The sequence below is a fragment of the Vigna unguiculata genome, chromosome 6 (genome assembly GCF_004118075.2).
Source record: "Vigna unguiculata cultivar IT97K-499-35 chromosome 6, ASM411807v1, whole genome shotgun sequence".
NCBI classification, from domain to species: domain Eukaryota; kingdom Viridiplantae; phylum Streptophyta; class Magnoliopsida; order Fabales; family Fabaceae; genus Vigna; species Vigna unguiculata.
This window is the reverse complement of record NC_040284.1, coordinates 26224848-26241517: the sequence shown is the minus strand read 5'-3', so window position 1 is coordinate 26241517 and position 16670 is coordinate 26224848. Positions and strand designations below refer to the sequence as shown.

At 31.5% G+C, this 16670-nt stretch overlaps 3 protein-coding genes across 3 annotated transcripts in view; all 3 read right to left on the bottom strand.

Moving 5' to 3' along the window:
* Positions 1–230: 230 nt before the first annotated feature.
* On the bottom strand, positions 231–3858 carry LOC114188639 (alpha-glucosidase-like). The gene is made up of 5 exons (XM_028077204.1): positions 3578–3858; positions 2784–3493; positions 2361–2591; positions 1614–2260; positions 231–1431 (listed from the first exon to the last, which is right to left on the bottom strand). Exons 1-5 carry the CDS (start codon positions 3790–3792, stop codon positions 532–534), a joined length of 2703 nt encoding a protein of 900 aa, XP_027933005.1. The 5' UTR covers positions 3793–3858; the 3' UTR covers positions 231–531.
* A 2061-nt stretch (positions 3859–5919) lies between these two features.
* Positions 5920–9566, bottom strand: LOC114188191 (alpha-glucosidase-like). The gene is made up of 5 exons (XM_028076746.1): positions 9314–9566; positions 8463–9172; positions 8042–8272; positions 7278–7924; positions 5920–7078 (listed from the first exon to the last, which is right to left on the bottom strand). Exons 1-5 carry the CDS (start codon positions 9535–9537, stop codon positions 6179–6181), a joined length of 2712 nt encoding a protein of 903 aa, XP_027932547.1. The 5' UTR covers positions 9538–9566; the 3' UTR covers positions 5920–6178.
* Positions 9567–16305: 6739 nt separating this feature from the next.
* LOC114187440 (berberine bridge enzyme-like 8) overlaps positions 16306–16670 on the bottom strand; it is a 2024-nt gene continuing 1659 nt past the window's right edge. Inside the window, exon 2 of the mRNA XM_028075702.1 lies at positions 16306–16670. Within this exon, the coding sequence (XP_027931503.1) occupies positions 16462–16670 (209 nt within the window). The 3' untranslated portion in view covers positions 16306–16461.

The following is a 16670-nucleotide window of genomic DNA, read 5'->3' as shown; positions in this document are numbered from 1 at the left end:
TATATTAATGAAGGTGGCTCACATTCTCATGTCTCAAACGAAATTCTGAGTATTAAATTCTTGTTATCATTTTTACTCGAAAAAAAATACAGTCATCGGAGGATGCTTTTATGGATATGATATGAACCCACAAGGTTTCGTGGACACTGCATTACTAGCTAGCCTGCATGCAATTAGGGATTGAACGTTTAGAGGTATAAGGGTACGATCCAAGAAACATTGCATAAAGGTAACTGCTAATTTTATGGCATTTATTATGAGTGGCCAACTTCACTTGTTACACATAATAGTTCACAAATATTATTGATAGGCAGATATGATTATGCTCGAGTTTCAGAGCCATGATGAAATTATTCTGTAACATTTATTAATTATGATACAAACATGATGTTTTATAAATTTTAGTGTAGTGACTCTGAGAAAAAGAACTTCTTGATAGTAATCTTCGCAGTGGAAGAAAGAAGGACCCAAATGCAGCCATGAGAAAAAGCACAAATTCTTGGTGGGAATTTGGCCTCTTGAGGTACCCTTCTACTTGATTTCTACCTCCAGCTTGAATTCTTTTCCAATAAGAAGTGACAACTTTGAAACTTGTACACTAACAAACTCAGAGGAGCTATCAAAATCTGACTTCATAACTGCATTAGTCATTGAACTTGTTCCATTCACAATACTCAACTCTTTCCCTAACAAATCCATTCTATTAAGTTTCTGATGCTTAGGTATCCCCAACAAAGTTACCTTGTCTATGATCCATCTTTGGTCCAGAGCAAATCTTCCATTAGTCACCTTAGATGTAACAACAACGCTATTGTTATATACAGCCCCATAAAAGCTTACCAATGTCCACTCATATTTCACCCCTGCTACGTCTAGTTCTTCCCCATCATCCAAATACACTTCACCATAGCTATTTCCACCGCCACTGATAACTACCACAAGTTCAAATGCAGTTTTCCGGGCAGCATCAGTTGTCAATGCTTCTCCTTGCAAGGCCAAAACATTACCTTCCCCAACATGCACATTTATGTGATCTGGTGGAGCATCAAGAGTCACATACTTGCCTGATTCTGCGATCACTGAATTTGAGACATTAAAGAGGTCAAACCAGGTTCCTTTAGGAAAGTACGCATCAACAGTGGTTGCCCCAGATCGTAGTACTGGTGATACCAAAACCCCTCTGCCTAATAGAAACTGAGAGTTTATTTCGTATGTTGTGACATCCTCAGGGAATGAAAAGAAAAGAGGTCGTGCAATGGGTGTTCCTTTTGTATGTGCTTCATACATTAATGTGTAGAAATAAGGGAGAAGACGGTAACGAAGTCCAAGCACTTTCCTAGCTGATGCTGCAACTGATTCCCAAATGTAAAGCTCTTGTCTGATGGAGTTTATAACTGAATGATCTCTGGCAAAGGGATAAAAAGCCCCCAACTACATTGATAAACATAAAACGATTTAGATGTGTATGAAATAGCATTTCAAAGTTTCTCTCTCCAATCTTTTCAACAAATCAAAAATCATAGTACTTTTATATTTAGGCAAGGAAAGCGTTGAATACTTAACATTTCACTATATAAAAATATTATTATATTACTGCATTTGAGGATCAATACCTGGATCCAGCGCCGGCAAAGTTCTTCAGTTGTATTTCCACCGAAACCACATATATCTGCTCCAACCATTGGAATCCCAAAGATTCCAGAATTTAATATAGATGGAATTGAGTATGCCAAATCATCCCATGTAGCAGCATTATCTCCTGTCCAATGTGCAGTATACTTACCAGAACTTACAAAAGTTGATCTACTCAGGATGAATGGCCTTTTACCAGTTATATTCACCAGTTCCTCGTTTGTTACTTTGGATTCTAGTAGTCCATACAAATTGTGGGCATTATACTCGGTGATGTTACCGTAGTGTAAAGATGTGGCTGGGACTGTTCTGTAATTAATGGATCGTACAACTTCACCATTGTTAATTTTGTAAGGAGGGTTATCAAGATTAGAAGATGGAATGGGAGGAGAAGTAATGAAATTAGATAACTCATTCATGTCAAGCCAAAGACCATCAAAAGGGAGAAGCTCCCTAAATAATTTGATTTCCCCACCCCAAAATGATTGGCTTTGAGGGTTAAGAAAATCTGGGTAATAAACTGGTCCAGGCCAAACTTCACCAAGATAATTGGTTCCGTTTCTCTTTATGTAAGCATCAGCCTTCAAGCCTCTGACATAGGTTGCATATGTCTCATTTACATTGATACCTGTTTCCAAAATCTGCCAACAATTAATAAAAGATACATAGATACGTCCTCTACCATTTAGAGCACAATATGATTTTTATCCTGTGTCAAAATTAAGTACCTGGATCCAAGATAAGCACGTATTTCTGACCATTTTGATGAAGAGTGTCAACAAAGCTTCTCATCTTATCCAGCGGAAAGTTGATGGGATCTAATGTGAAATCTTTAAATGCATCCATGTAATCAATATCCGTCCACATAACTTCAAGGGGTATAGCTGCTTTTGCATAGTTGGCAACCACACTCTGTATATCACTTACGTTCTTGTATCCCCATCGACACTGATGAAAACCTTCAGAAGAGATATTACTAATGTGGATTAACCTCCAAAGGTAAAATCATAAAGTTCCATAATTAATCTTCAACTCAACCTTGAGACAACATGTTTGAGTTTTAGCAATATCAAAGATTGCAAGGAAACTGCTATGATTTGTGGCTGCAATTTAAAACTTCAACTTAAGCACTAGGGTGTATTGTGACTTACCAAAGGACCAATAAGGCATTGGAGCAGGCCTGCCAATGAGTTCAGTGTACTGTTCCAAAACCAGCTCTGGGGAGGATCCAGCAAAGAAATAGAGATCAAAAACCCCACCAATGACCTTATAAGTAATGCGATCACCGCCATACACAATATCCATTCCATTGCTGTTGAGCAGCAACACCCCATGTGAGGTGCCAGCCTTCACTCTTCCATCAGAGGAGGGTGATCTCACGTCCAGGTAAAAAGGGTGAGAGCCATAAAGGTTCACGTCCGGGTTGGCGCTTGCAATATCTGTATTCCACAGTGTAAGGGTCTGGTTGGGTCGGAGCTTGAAGGAGCTCTTGGTGTGTTCCCCGAGGCCGTAAAGAGAGGCTCTTTGCGGTGGGAGCGAGGAGGAGAGCTGCAAGTACTGGTCTTTGAAAACAAGAAAAGTTTGAGGGTTGGAAGGGTCTGGTGCGGCATTAAAGAGAACATCGCTGGAGGATTTGCGCGACAGAGTGAAGCCAAATGGGGTGGTGTTGTGGAGGGTGAAAACAAGGTCTGAGTCTGGATGTGTGAGAGTGAGAGAGTGTTGGAAAGCTTGTTTGCTATGGAGGAAGGGAAGAGGGTGATACTGAGAAGAGGAGGGTCTGGGAATGACATGTTGGGGAATTTCCCATCTTTTGTTGTTGGAGTCGGTGATTCTGAGTCTGAACCTATCCTTGTTCTCAAAGCTTCCATGTCCAAAACAAAAAACGGTGATTTATGTAAGTACATAGATGATAAAGTGTTAAGAAAAGTTAATTGGTGGTTATTACCTGGCATGAAGGGAGAGGTGAGGAATGTCGGGTCCGAAAAGAGAGGAAGGTTTGATGAGGTTAAGGTGTGCAATGAAAGAGTTGTGTTTTGGAAAAGCGTGAAGAGATGAGATGGTGTAGCCATAGCCAAGTGGTGATGAAGCTGAGCAGAGGATAAGAGAAAAAAAGATAGAGAGAGAGAAGAGTAGAGTGGCGAGGAAAGTGAGTGCAGCCATGTGTCGAGTGTAAAATGAAGGGAATGATGTTGGAGGGAGGAAAAAAAGGAAGGAATCGAAGCTGAGTTGACTCACATGGCTTCTTTCAACAACACCTCTACTTCTAGGAACCAACGACCAAGGTTTTTTCGCCAACGTATTTTTAATTATAATTGAAACTTGCATATGATGGCTACTTGCGAATGTAATTCTGGATTATGTTCGGTGGTATTTCAGAACATGTATTCATTCATATGTAGTATGTAAATCCTATCCTTGTCATAATTAACTATTATGAAAATGTATAAAATTATTTTTATTATATGATTAAAATAATATAGCGAATAATTTAAATAAATTTAATAATTTCTTTCTAAAATAACATACATTAAGTATATTTTAATATAATAATTGAATGTAGTGCTTATTCTTGTATTTTTGTCCTCTCGAATGGATATACAACCACGTTGTTGCTTCAAAAATAAAGTTGAGTACTTCGATGTATAGTATACAAAATTCTTATTATTATTATTATATTTGGCGTATAACAAATCCTTTTTTTTAACATATTGTTAAGTCAATCCTAGTAGTTATATAAGTTATTATAAGTTCAAAAATATATCGGAAATCATGCTTTTCAAAATTATAATTCTAATAAAAATGGATTTATATATGAATAAAAAATTGAGAGATTTTACTGATGGTATATAATCAAATTCTTAAAAATAATCATAAACAAGCAAATAATTTTAACTTATATTAAACGTTTAAAGGAAATTTTAAAATAAAATATTAAGTTCAATTTTGAATATAGATAAATAATAGATTTACTCTAACTTGTATAATCTTTATTTACAGAACAAAAAATAGATTGTGACGGTGACACAGTATAATTAACATTTTCCACAAAAATATTTATTTATAACATATTATTAAAAAAATGTGTTTTAGAAAGTTATTTTGAGAACTTTAATAACACAAAAAAAAATTCCTTGTACATTTCAACTGCTTTTAATTTTTTATCTTTATATAAAATAAAATAAATTGATAATTTTAGGAAATCATTTTTCTCACTTAAGAATACATATGTAGTATTATTATGACGTTAAAAAATGGGGATAATAGACTGGGAGGGTACGAATAACACCTGCATGTTACTTCTTACATCTAAAAAAATTCGTTCATTATTTATTAAATATTCGTTAAAAAATACTTATTTTACATCTTTAGCTATGATCCATGTTATAAATCATTTTTAATTTTAAATAATTATTTAAGAATAAGTTTATAAAATGTAAGTTTAGATAAAAAAAATAGTAAAATAACAGTTTTTATAATTTAAATTAATTGTACTAAAAGATAAATTTTAAAAAATTACTATCTTTAAATGTTATATGTTTAAATAAAAAAATACAAATATATGAAATCAAATTATAAATTACTCTTTAATAATTAATATTTCTGTATAATTTTATTTTGATTAACGGATATTTTTTATTATCTAAATTAACACAAATATGTGTAGTTTGTGATTTAATAGTTTATATTTATATATTTTTTATAATTTAAAATAAATGAAAAATAAAATAGATTTTAGATAAGTTATCGAAATAAGATAAAAAAAAGTTATAAACATAATATATAAGGACAATTTTGTCATTGAACCGGTAATGATGAAAGATATATTTAAAGTGTTTTTGGTTTTAACATGTATAACTATGGGTATATCAGAATAAGTATTAAGTTAAATCCGATATATCGTTTGTTTTGAAATATAGAATTTTATCATAGTTTTATATTATTTGTTTTGAAATATAGAACTTTATTATGGTTTTACTTTTAGAAAGTCTTTTCAATAATAAAAAAAGAAGAATTATTTAAATTTTATTGATCTCAACTCTTTAACGATGTTAAATTATTGGATGTAAGGGAAAGTAAAGATTTTTAATCTTTATTATTTCAATATTCTTTATATATTTGTATTCTTCGATTGTAAAGGGAGATTGGATTTATGACGTTGTTAAGATGAAAGTTTAAGTCTAAATGTTCCTTTAAAAAATGTTTTTGTTTTAATAAGAATAGAGTTTAAGTATGATTTTGTGTAAATCATTATGTGAATCCATGTGGATAGTGCATTGCTAGCCTGCATGCAACTAAATTGTGAGCAATCATTTCTATTATTGAGAGGAACATGTGATCATGCTTGAGCTTCATAGCCATGTTCACACTCTTCTGTAACATTTATTTCCAACACAAAAATTGACATTTTATGGATGTTGGGGCGGTGACCTGAGAAAATGAAATCCTTAACACTAACCATACCTGTGGTAAGAAGAAAGGCCTCAGAGATGCAGCCATAAAGAAAGCACAAATTCTCTGGGAATTCGCAATCTTAAAAGGTACCCTTCTACTTCATTTCTATCTCCAGCTTGAATTCCTCTCCCATAAGAAGTGACAATTTAGAAACTTGTACACTCACAAACCCAGAGGAGCTATCAAAATCTGACTTCATAACTGCATTAGTCATTGAACTTGTTCCATTCACAATATTCAACTCTTTCCCTGACAAATCCATTCTATTAAGTTTCTGATGCTTAGGTATCCCCAACAAAGTTACCTTGTCTATGATCCACCTTTGGTCCAGAGCAAATCTTCCATTAGTCACCTTAGATGTAACAACAACGCTATTGTTATGTACAGCCCCATAAAAGCTTACCAATGTCCACTCATATTTCACCCCTGCTACGTCTAGTTCTTCCCCATCATCCAAATACACTTCACCATAGCTATTTCCACCGCCACTGATAACTACCACAAGTTCAAATGCAGTTTTCCGGGCAGCATCAGTTGTCAATGCTTCTCCTTGCAAGGCCAAAACATTACCTTCCCCAACATGCACATTTATGTGATCAGGTGGAGCATCAAGAGTCACATACTTGCCCGATTCTGCAATCACTGAATTTGAGACATTAAAGAGGTCAAACCAGGTTCCTTTAGGAAAGTATGCATCAACAGTGGTTGCCCCAGATCGTAGTACTGGTGATACCAAAACCCCTTTGCCTAATAGAAACTGAGAGTTTATTTCATATGTTGTGACATCCTCAGGGAATGAAAAGAAAAGGGGTCGTGCAATGGGTGTTCCTTTTGTGTGTGCTTCATACATTAGTGTATAGAAATAAGGGAGAAGACGGTAACGAAGTCCAAGCACTTTCCTAGCTGATGCTGCAACTGATTCCCAAATGTAAAGCTCTTGCCTTATGGAGCTTAGTTCTGAATGATCTCTGGCAAAGGGATAAAAAGCCCCCAACTACATTGAGAAAAACAAGACCTGTTAGATATGTATGCATGACATTTTATAGTTCGTTTCTGCATGTATCTCCAATAAAACAATTGGTTTTCACAAGAGACCAATTTTAAGGATAATGTATTTCCAACAAAACAATAGGCTTTAAACACAACAACAGATCACACAATGAAATATTATCCCATTTAAGGATAATATTTACCTGGATCCAACGCCGGCAAAGTTCTTCAGTTGTATTTCCACCAAAACCACAGATATCTGCTCCAACCATTGGAATTCCAAAGATTCCAGAATTTAAAATCGATGGAATTGAATATGCCAAATCGTTCCATGTGGCAGCATTATCTCCTGTCCAATGAGCAGCATACTTACCAGAACTCACAAAAGTTGATCTGGTTAGGACGAATGGCCTTTTACCAGTTATATCCACCAATGCCTTGTTAGTAACTTTGGCTTCTAGTAGTCCATACAAATTGTGGGCATTGTACTCAGTGACATTATCGTAGTGCAAAGATGTTGCTGGGACTGTTCTGTCATTAATGGATCGTTGGTCTCCAACATTGTTAATTTTATAGGGAGGGTTATCAAGATTAGAAGACGGAATTGAGGGAGAAGTAATGAAATTAGATAACTCATTCATGTCAATCCAGAGACCATCAAAAGGCAGCTGATCCCTAAATAATTTGATTTCCCCACCCCAAAATGCTTGGCTTCCAGGGTTTAGGAAATCAGGGTAATAAACTTCTCCAGGCCAAACTTTTCCAAGATAGTTACTTCCATTTCTCTTTATGTAGATATCAGCCTTCAAACCTCTAACATAGGTTTCATATGTCTCATTTACACTGATACCTGTTTCCAAAATCTGCCTCAAATTAATGAAATATGTAATGATGCATCATCAAACACCAAGAGCAGATTATAATTTTAGAGATTTGATATAATTTCTATGGTGTCAAAACTATGTACCTGGATCCAAGATAAGCACGTATTTCTGACCATTTTTGTGAAGAGTGTCAACAAAACTTCTCATCTTCTCCAGCGGAAAGTTGATGGGATCAAATGTAAAATCTTTATATGCATCCATATAATCAATATCAGTCCACATAACTTCAAGGGGTATAGCTGCTTTTGCATAGTTGGCAACCACACCCTGGAGATCACTTACATTCTTGTAGCCATATCGACACTGATGAAAACCTTCACAAGAGATATTACTAATGTGGATTAACCTCCATAGGTAAAATCATAAAGTTCCATAGTTAATCTTCAACTCAACCTTGAGACAATAGGTTTGAGTTTTATCAACATCAAAAATTGCAAGGAAACTGCTACGATTGTGCTGCAATTTAAAACTTCAAATTAAGTACCAGGGTGTATTGTGACTTACCAAAGGACCAGAAAGGCATTGGAGCAGGCCTGCCAATGAGTTCAGTGTACTGTTCCAAAACCAGCTCTGGGGAGGATCCAGCAAAGAAATAAAGATCAAAAACCCCACCAATGGCCTTATAAGTAATGCGATCACCGCCATACACAATATCCATTCCATTGCTGTTGAGCAGCAACACCCCATGTGAGGTGCCAGCCTTCACTCTTCCATCAGAGGAGGGTGATCTCACGTCCAAGTAAAAAGGGTGAGCGCCATAAAGGTTCACGTCCGGGGTGGCACTTGGAATATCGCCATTCCACAGTGTAAGGGTCTGGTTGGGGCGGAGCTTGAAGGAGCTCTTGGTGTGTTCCCCGAGGCCGTAAAGAGAGGCTCTTTGCGGTGGGAGCGAGGAGGAGAGCTGCAAGTACTGGTCTTTGAAAACAAGAAAAGTTTGAGGGTTGGAAGGGTCTGGTGCGGCATTAAAGAGAACATCGTTGGAGGATTTGCGTGAGAGAGTGAAGCCAAATGGGGTGGTGTTGTGGAGGGTGAAAACAAGGTCTGAGTCTGGATGTGTGAGAGTGAGAGAGTTTTTGAAACCTTGTTTGGTACTGAGGAAGCGAAGAGGGTGATACTGAGAAGAGGAGGCTCTGGGAATGACATGTTGTGGAATTTCCCATCTTTGGTGATTAGAGTCAGTGATTCTCACTCTCAACCTATCCTTGTTCTCAAAACTGCATTTCAGAAAAACCAGTTACTTATCTGATATAGATAATAGAAAAATCTGTCAAATTAATGGTACCAAACATGTACATGAGTAAATGAACAACATTGAATAAGGCTAATTAATCAGCAGTAGTTGCTGTTGTTGTTACCTGGCAGAGAGGGAGAGGTGTGGTATGTCGGGTCCGAAAACAGAGGAGGATTTGATGAGGTTAAGGTTTGCAATCAGAGAGTTGGTTATGGGAAAATTGTTAACAGTTGAGATGGTGTAGCCATAACCAACTGGTTTTTCTTCTGATGAAGCGCAGGAGAAGATGAGAAAAACACAAACAGTAAAGATAGTGGGTGTGAGTTGAGTGTTCCATGGTGTAGCCATAGTGTTAAGAGTTGAAAGATAGAAAATGATAGCATTTAGATTTATTATGTACATTGGCTCGTGTTGGAGACAAAGAAAGAAAGTAAGGGTGATTGGTGGAACCATATGTGGGGGACCATTACTTCTTGGAACCAACTACCAATGTTTTCCCACGTGTGTTTGTAATAAACAAATCATGTTACATTTGGCATTAGTGGAAATCAATGATTGCTCTTTCTTAAACACTCTTCTTAGAAGTCTTTAGTTTACACTTACCAGTTCATTAAATATGTAGGGATATCATGTCACACTTCTTCTTTTTTATAGAGAAAGTTAAGAAAATGCATGACAAAAAGAAAAAAAGTTTGGATATTGTTTTCTTATTTTATTCTTCTCCTTTGATTATGCATGTGTATCCTTGGATGGTTGCTTCCTCTTGTCACTCTTTTCTAAGAAAAAAAATATTATCATCATCTTCGAAAATCGAAAATCCTTGACTTCAATGGATCCGGAGAAGCAATGATAAAGGATGAAGAAATGGTGTTGTTTTGTGTTTCATTCCAACTTTGCTACCACTTGCTTTTGTTTAAGCCAATCGTCGAAACTTTGAAATTGCGTGCATCGTTTGATTACTATTGGTGATTGCTTTGGTCCATGACTTTTTTGTTGTCCCCACCTTTTTAAAAGCTTCTATCTACCAAATACGAATTAGGTTTTCTTTTTTCTTTTTTTATTCAATACTCCTAATAATTAGGTATCCAATAATTCTATTTCATATCAAACAATTTTTTGTTTTCATGGTTTATTTAAAAGTAAAGTGCTATTTTTTTAATGGCGATTGTATTCTCAATTTGAGAATTGCACTCTCGTTTTCTCGTTTTTTTATTAAGTGATTCAAGTGTGAAATCTAATATCAATTATTTCGGTACAAATAAATATTTTTTGGCATGTTGTGTAATTTTCATTGGAAATCGTTAATTTAGTATATCTTTTAAAAAATTGTATCAACTTGGAGTATGGAAGAGTTGAAAGATCAATATTTTTATTTATTTTATTGTTGACAGTTTATTAATTGTCAGAAGGATTTTTAATTCTTCGAAATTGACTGAATCTTTAGCCTTAAAAGACTCTTCGAAATTTTTTCAGACATATAAGATTTAAAAAAAATTAATTGAGCACTGAATTGTTAATTTTGAGGGGAATATTACGCTAGAAAAGCCCATAAATGAAAATGCTCCTTAAAATTAACGTGTCACGGTTTTTTTCTCGAGATTTATAATTCTAAACATTTTTAGATGCTGCATAAAGACGTCGTGTTATTTTTCTACTCCGAAATTTTTACTTTCATACTTTTCATAAATATTATTTTAAATATAAAGTTGTTGTTGTGAACACTAAAAATTGTTTCACTAGGTTATTTACTTGTTAGTTGCCCAAAAAATACAATTATTTAAAATAATAAAATGTCATTTTTGAGATCAGAAAAAGCATTTAGTAACGCTAAATTATATTAAATGTTTAATACAATGGCTTATTTACTATTTAACTTTGTCATTCTCATAAGTACGTATATTTAAAAGTTAGAACTAAGAATACTCATTTTTTAGGATCAGAATTACCTAACAAATCTGACGATTTGAAACGATTTAATTGATTGATACACAATCAGATTCAATTTTATATAACCATAGTAATCTAGTGATAGTTACTTTATACATTGAATTAAAGTTTTATAAACTCATATAAATGGTTTGATTTGCACCTGTTATTATTTTAAATATGATTAAAGGTGAACTATACCTGGAGAAAGGGACACAAATCATATGATATTTTGTTAAACTTAACTCACCTTTCATGTCATAAAAAAAAACAAATTATCATAGTTTATAATAATTATTATATTTTATCCTATCATATCTAAATAAGTAAAGTACTAGTAATTCCTTACCAAAAAGTTATAGACCTCAGATATTGGACCGTCCAAATTCGCATACAGGAAGAAAGACCCTTCTTGTTTGCTTAAAGGTTTTGGGCCTTGCTTTTTTCGTATTAAAACCCCAACACGTTAATATTTTGGGCCTTTTTTTTCTGCATTGCTATTAAAACCCCAACACCTTAATATTCATTTTCTTTTTCGGCAAAAAAAAAAAAAAGAGTCTCCAATAAAAATGCTACTACTCTTGATTAGCATACATAGACGATGACATTATTTCCTTAAATTTCACAATAGCTCTAAATACTTTACCTGTTTATCAAGAGTTTCTAAAATTGATTTTGAAATTAAGCTATTCTGTTTGCATATTTTTATTTTAAAATAAATTTAATATGTAGTAAAAGTAAATATAATATTTTTTATTGAACCCAAAAAATCTAACTAAAAATTGCTTCAACTCGAAATTGAAATTTATTTCTCAACTAGAACTGAATATTTTAATGTGGTTGTAGATAAATCAATGTAAAACCAAACACACACTCATTATTCAACTTAAAAATAAAAATTGTTGTTTCTTGTTATTTTACCTCGTGATCATCTTCGTCTTTTGTAATATTATGAAGAGTGACAGTTTCCCTTACCATTATATATAATTTGTACCCAATAACTCATCAAATACAAGAAGCCCGGAGTTGAAAAATCGAGGAGAATGATGACTAGAGTTTAAGCTAATTTAAATATTGAATTTTTGTAATAATTAGTTTAGATGAATGTCTAGATTATAAGGTTTCAAATTTTGATCCTTAATTACGATTCTATTAACGTTTATGTGTTGTATGCATCTAAAAGAGTTCCATAATGTTAAAATGAAGCACAAAAATATGTTTGAAATACTTCGAGAAAATCGTGAAATGTATCCTATACCATATTAATTGATTAGATGAAAATATACCTTATATTTGACTTATAATTTTTATACTTGACACTATTATATTCATAGCTAATAATTCCTTTAAATAAATTGAGTTTCTCTCAACTTGAAAATATCAAGATGGGCAAATATATAATTGATTTATATTGATCCTAATCAATCTTTTCAAATGATTCGTGTCGAGATGAATTATAGATCAAATTAATTGATAATGAAGTTGTTATGATAAATCATTATCATTCTAAATTATAAATAACAAATTTTGTGACTTAAAAATCTTGACTCTTATTCTAATTTATATTATTTTATTGTGTTATTCAAAATTGGAATGTTATAATATGAGTTTTTGTTTTTGTGAGTTTTAAAAAGTTGTGTATTTGTACTTAAAAAATTAGAGATAATAATGAGTGATGGATCATGTGGATCCACATGCAAGAAAAAGTGTGTAGACTAAGTATTTTAGTCTGCTAATATGTTTATGTCCATCTCTCATATAACATGCAGTCTTCGCGAGTAACAACATGATGACTTGTATTTGGTCCGCATAATTTACATTGATTAAAGTTCTTAAAGTTTAATAGTACCACTACAACATGTCATGTGTGTTTCTTCTAAATAACTTATTCATTTTTTATTAGTTTTTAATCCATCCAAAAGTAACTTTTTCTTCACGTTTCTTTACTTGTTTCAGTTCAGTTCAAAATCAATTCTATTTTCATTCGACTTGTATTTTAAAATGATAAATTATAATACCGTTAATATTACTTATTTTGGTAAATAGGCTTATAGAATTTTTTACTTATATTATTTTAATTAAATAAAAACAAGGTTGTTAAAATCTTGCACCCAAATATTTTAAATGATATAGCAACAACAATAAAATTAAAAAGCAAATAATTACTTATATAAACAGCGAACCATCTGCAAATCTATGGACCAAAAATTATATAATTAAATAAAAAAAAAACTAGTATGTATTTCCTATGTGGATCATAAATCGATCTACAAACCTATAGACCAAATGTTATAAAAAAACAAATTAGCAAAAATTAATTTTATAAGGGACGAACCGACTCAACACTTTTTTTTTCTTTCCAGTGATATCAATTGTTGTTATGTGACATGACAAGAGATTATTAGGGTTGATAGGTTTGTTTTAGTCTTAATAAATTTTTATTTAATAATCTTTAATATTTCCTGGCTTGCAATTTTTTTCAGTACTGTCTTCATAGTTTTGTAACTTATTGTTACTGTGGTCCCGATCATTTATCATATCATTTAAGTGATGAACCATTGAAATGATATCTTTTTAACCTTTCTTTGATTTTATACTTAAAAAGGAAATGCGTAAAGGAAAAGAAAAGACAAAACCCTTCAATCATTGAAAAGGACACATTTTCTCTATTTTGATTATTTTTCTCCTCCAAATAAAATTATTTTTAAAATATACATGTACTGGTTCTTCTAGATCCCCAATCACTTAACAAATAATTCATATCTTAATGATGTCAATCGATGTCAAAACCAAAACAAAATAAAAATATCATAGAGACCAAAATGAAAAAAGATTTATTAAGAAAAAGGATAATATATGAACAAATTTATCAAGCACAGAAAGAAAAGTTGTATATACTAACAACTAATATGCCAGTAAACAAATAAGTTATCATTTAATACGTACAATTAACAAATTAAGTTAGCATTTAGCAAACAAAATTAAATGATAAAGTTCAAAATACAAATAAAGTTTCATAGTGTTCTTTTATCGAAAACCATGTAAAATATTAGAAAATTTAAGTCTGTATTTGAAGGAAAAAGAAAAGTACATGAACATTGAAAGTAAATAATAAGAAAGGTCTTAGTGGGTCTGAAGAAAATTTTAATAAAAAGAGACTTAACGAGTCACGGAAATATAAAGTTCATATAATATATCATTAGGACGGTAATGAATAGTACTTACTTGAAATTTGTAATAAAAAAAATTATCTGTTATCTCTCGGTTTATGTTTATTTATTTGATATTTGTTTAAAAAATATTTAGGAATTTTTTTAAACTTATTTATAAATATCACAAATATTTGAAAGAAAGTTATAAAGTTTTAAAATAAAATTTAAATAAAATTATAAAAAAATTTAAAATTAAATATGAATTAAATTTTAAGTTTAATTAAATTCAACTTAATAAAAATAAATTTTATTTTATTTTATTTTTTACACATAACAACTATTTACAAATACAAAATAATATCATATTCATGTCTTATATTGAGTATTAAAATTTCTCTCACCCAACTTAAGTAAAAAATATTTAAGGATACTATGGAACAGATATTGATTAAAGGGTAATTTTGTCATCACAATGATATATTTTGGGTTAACTAAGTTTTTAATCTTTAAATCTTAATTTAAAATTGAGATTCTTGCATGAAATTTTGATATATTTTAATTTTTAAATTTTAAAAATAAATGAATATAGTATTTTTAATTTAATTATATTAATTTTTTTATATTACATTTTATATGAGTATTGAAATTATTTACACTCTTTAATATATCTTTAATTTAATATTAGTTAAAAAATACATTCAAAATTTAAAAAAATATTAACAAGTTAAAAGAATTATATTAACCAAAATATATTAAAATTTTAAAAAAATATTTTAATTTTAGATAAAATTTAAAGATTAAAAACATAGTTAAATATCATATTTTATGTTGTTACTGATAATATCTTATAATGTAATTAAATGTATGCTACCCACAAAAAAAAATGTAACTGTCCTGAAATTAATGCTACCAAACTCCTGATGACAACTACAGCTACGCACCCTGCATCATTTCCTCACAAACAAACACTTTCTTTCTTCTAATTTCTAATAATGAAGAACAATACAAAAGAAAAGGCCAAAAGTACCTCTGTGGTTAATGGGTATTCTTGGGATGGGTTATATACCGTTTAATTTTATATAAAAAAATATTAGATTGGATTAAATTTATGCATTTTTATATTAAATTTAATTTAACTTATTTTTGAATAAGTCGTATTGATTTATTAATTTTGTTATTAAAAGTTACAACTTTTATATATTAATCTAACTGAAGAAATTACAATTTATGTAAAAGTAAATTAAAAATTTCAAAAAAGTATGCTAAAATTTGTTCAAATTAATTAAATATACAAAAGTATAACTTTTAGGAATATTTTATTCATTAAAAAAATAACTTTTATGTTTATAAAAAATAGAAGAATAAAAGAATAAATATTAAATACGTTTAAAAATTTGTTAGATATCAAGATAATACTAACTAATAAAATTTACACAATTTTTTCATTTCTTTTCACTTTATTTTTACTTCTGATTCAAACTGCTGAATTCTTGATAGGAGTGTGAACATGATAATGTCTGCACCCGCAATAGTTACAGGACTTGCATCCACAGGGTACCACTGAAATGTCAGAGTAATAGTGTTCTTTCTTTTCTTTTTTTCTCACCAGTCTTCCCTTACGTGGCCTTCACTATTTTTAACATGTGTGAGATGTTTTTGTCACTTTCTTTTATTGTTTGATTTTTTTTTACGTGAATTTAATAGTTTAAATATATTCCCTAATATACTTATCGAGATTCATAAACAAAATCAATGTTTTCATAAATAATAAACTAAGTAGGACAATTTAGTTACCAAATTTGAGTTTCAAAGTATGCTGATTAGGTCTATAAAATTTTAGAGTATAAGCAAGATAATTGTGAAGATGCCAATTCTACACAACCTTAAATTTATAATAACAGCTACCTAACAATAGACTTTATTGATGGTAAAAAAAAAACACTATCAATAATGTCACTTTCTAAAACATAATTAAACATAACCTCACTCACCACACTCCTCATACATTTCGCAGAGGCTTCACTGTTTTCTCTAGTTAAAATATGAGCAATGCCTCTAAGTATTACTTCCAATACCAAGTTAAGTTTTTCACGATCGGAATCCGTTCAAGTTCTTCACTAGCACCACAATATTGTCCGAAAGATAAAAAATTTACAGAAAGTAAAACACTTACAAGTGAAAAATATTACATGTGTTACTTGAGGTTCCGAATCCAATGTATTGCGAACAAGCCGAACATAACAGAAAGTACAGATTTTCCAGTAATCAATCTTCTGAACTCAACATAGTTAAGTACCGGGATGCTTTGTTCAGTCCAGAAGAAATTGGTAGGATCAACCTTGCTCTTTATTTCAACCAATCTTTTGAAGTTGTCGTGGAAATATTGAACTCCATAAGCTCTTC

Excerpts from the sequence above, each read along its gene's own strand:
- LOC114188191 (XM_028076746.1), bottom strand. The coding sequence starts at position 9,537 with ATGGCTACACCATGGAACACTCAACTCACACCCACTATCTTTACTGTT. Across the intron at positions 8,273-8,462 it reads AATGCCTTTCTGGTCCTTTG|GTTTTCATCAGTGTCGATAT; the intron begins GTAAGTCACAAT and ends TCTCTTGTGAAG. Across the intron at positions 7,079-7,277 it reads TTTGCCGGCGTTGGATCCAG|TTGGGGGCTTTTTATCCCTT; the intron begins GTAAATATTATC and ends TTCTCAATGTAG.
- LOC114188639 (XM_028077204.1), bottom strand. The coding sequence starts at position 3,792 with ATGGCTGCACTCACTTTCCTCGCCACTCTACTCTTCTCTCTCTCTATC. Across the intron at positions 2,592-2,783 it reads AATGCCTTATTGGTCCTTTG|GTTTTCATCAGTGTCGATGG; the intron begins GTAAGTCACAAT and ends TCTCTTCTGAAG. Across the intron at positions 2,261-2,360 it reads CGTGCTTATCTTGGATCCAG|GTATCAATGTAAATGAGACA; the intron begins GTACTTAATTTT and ends TTTTGGAAACAG.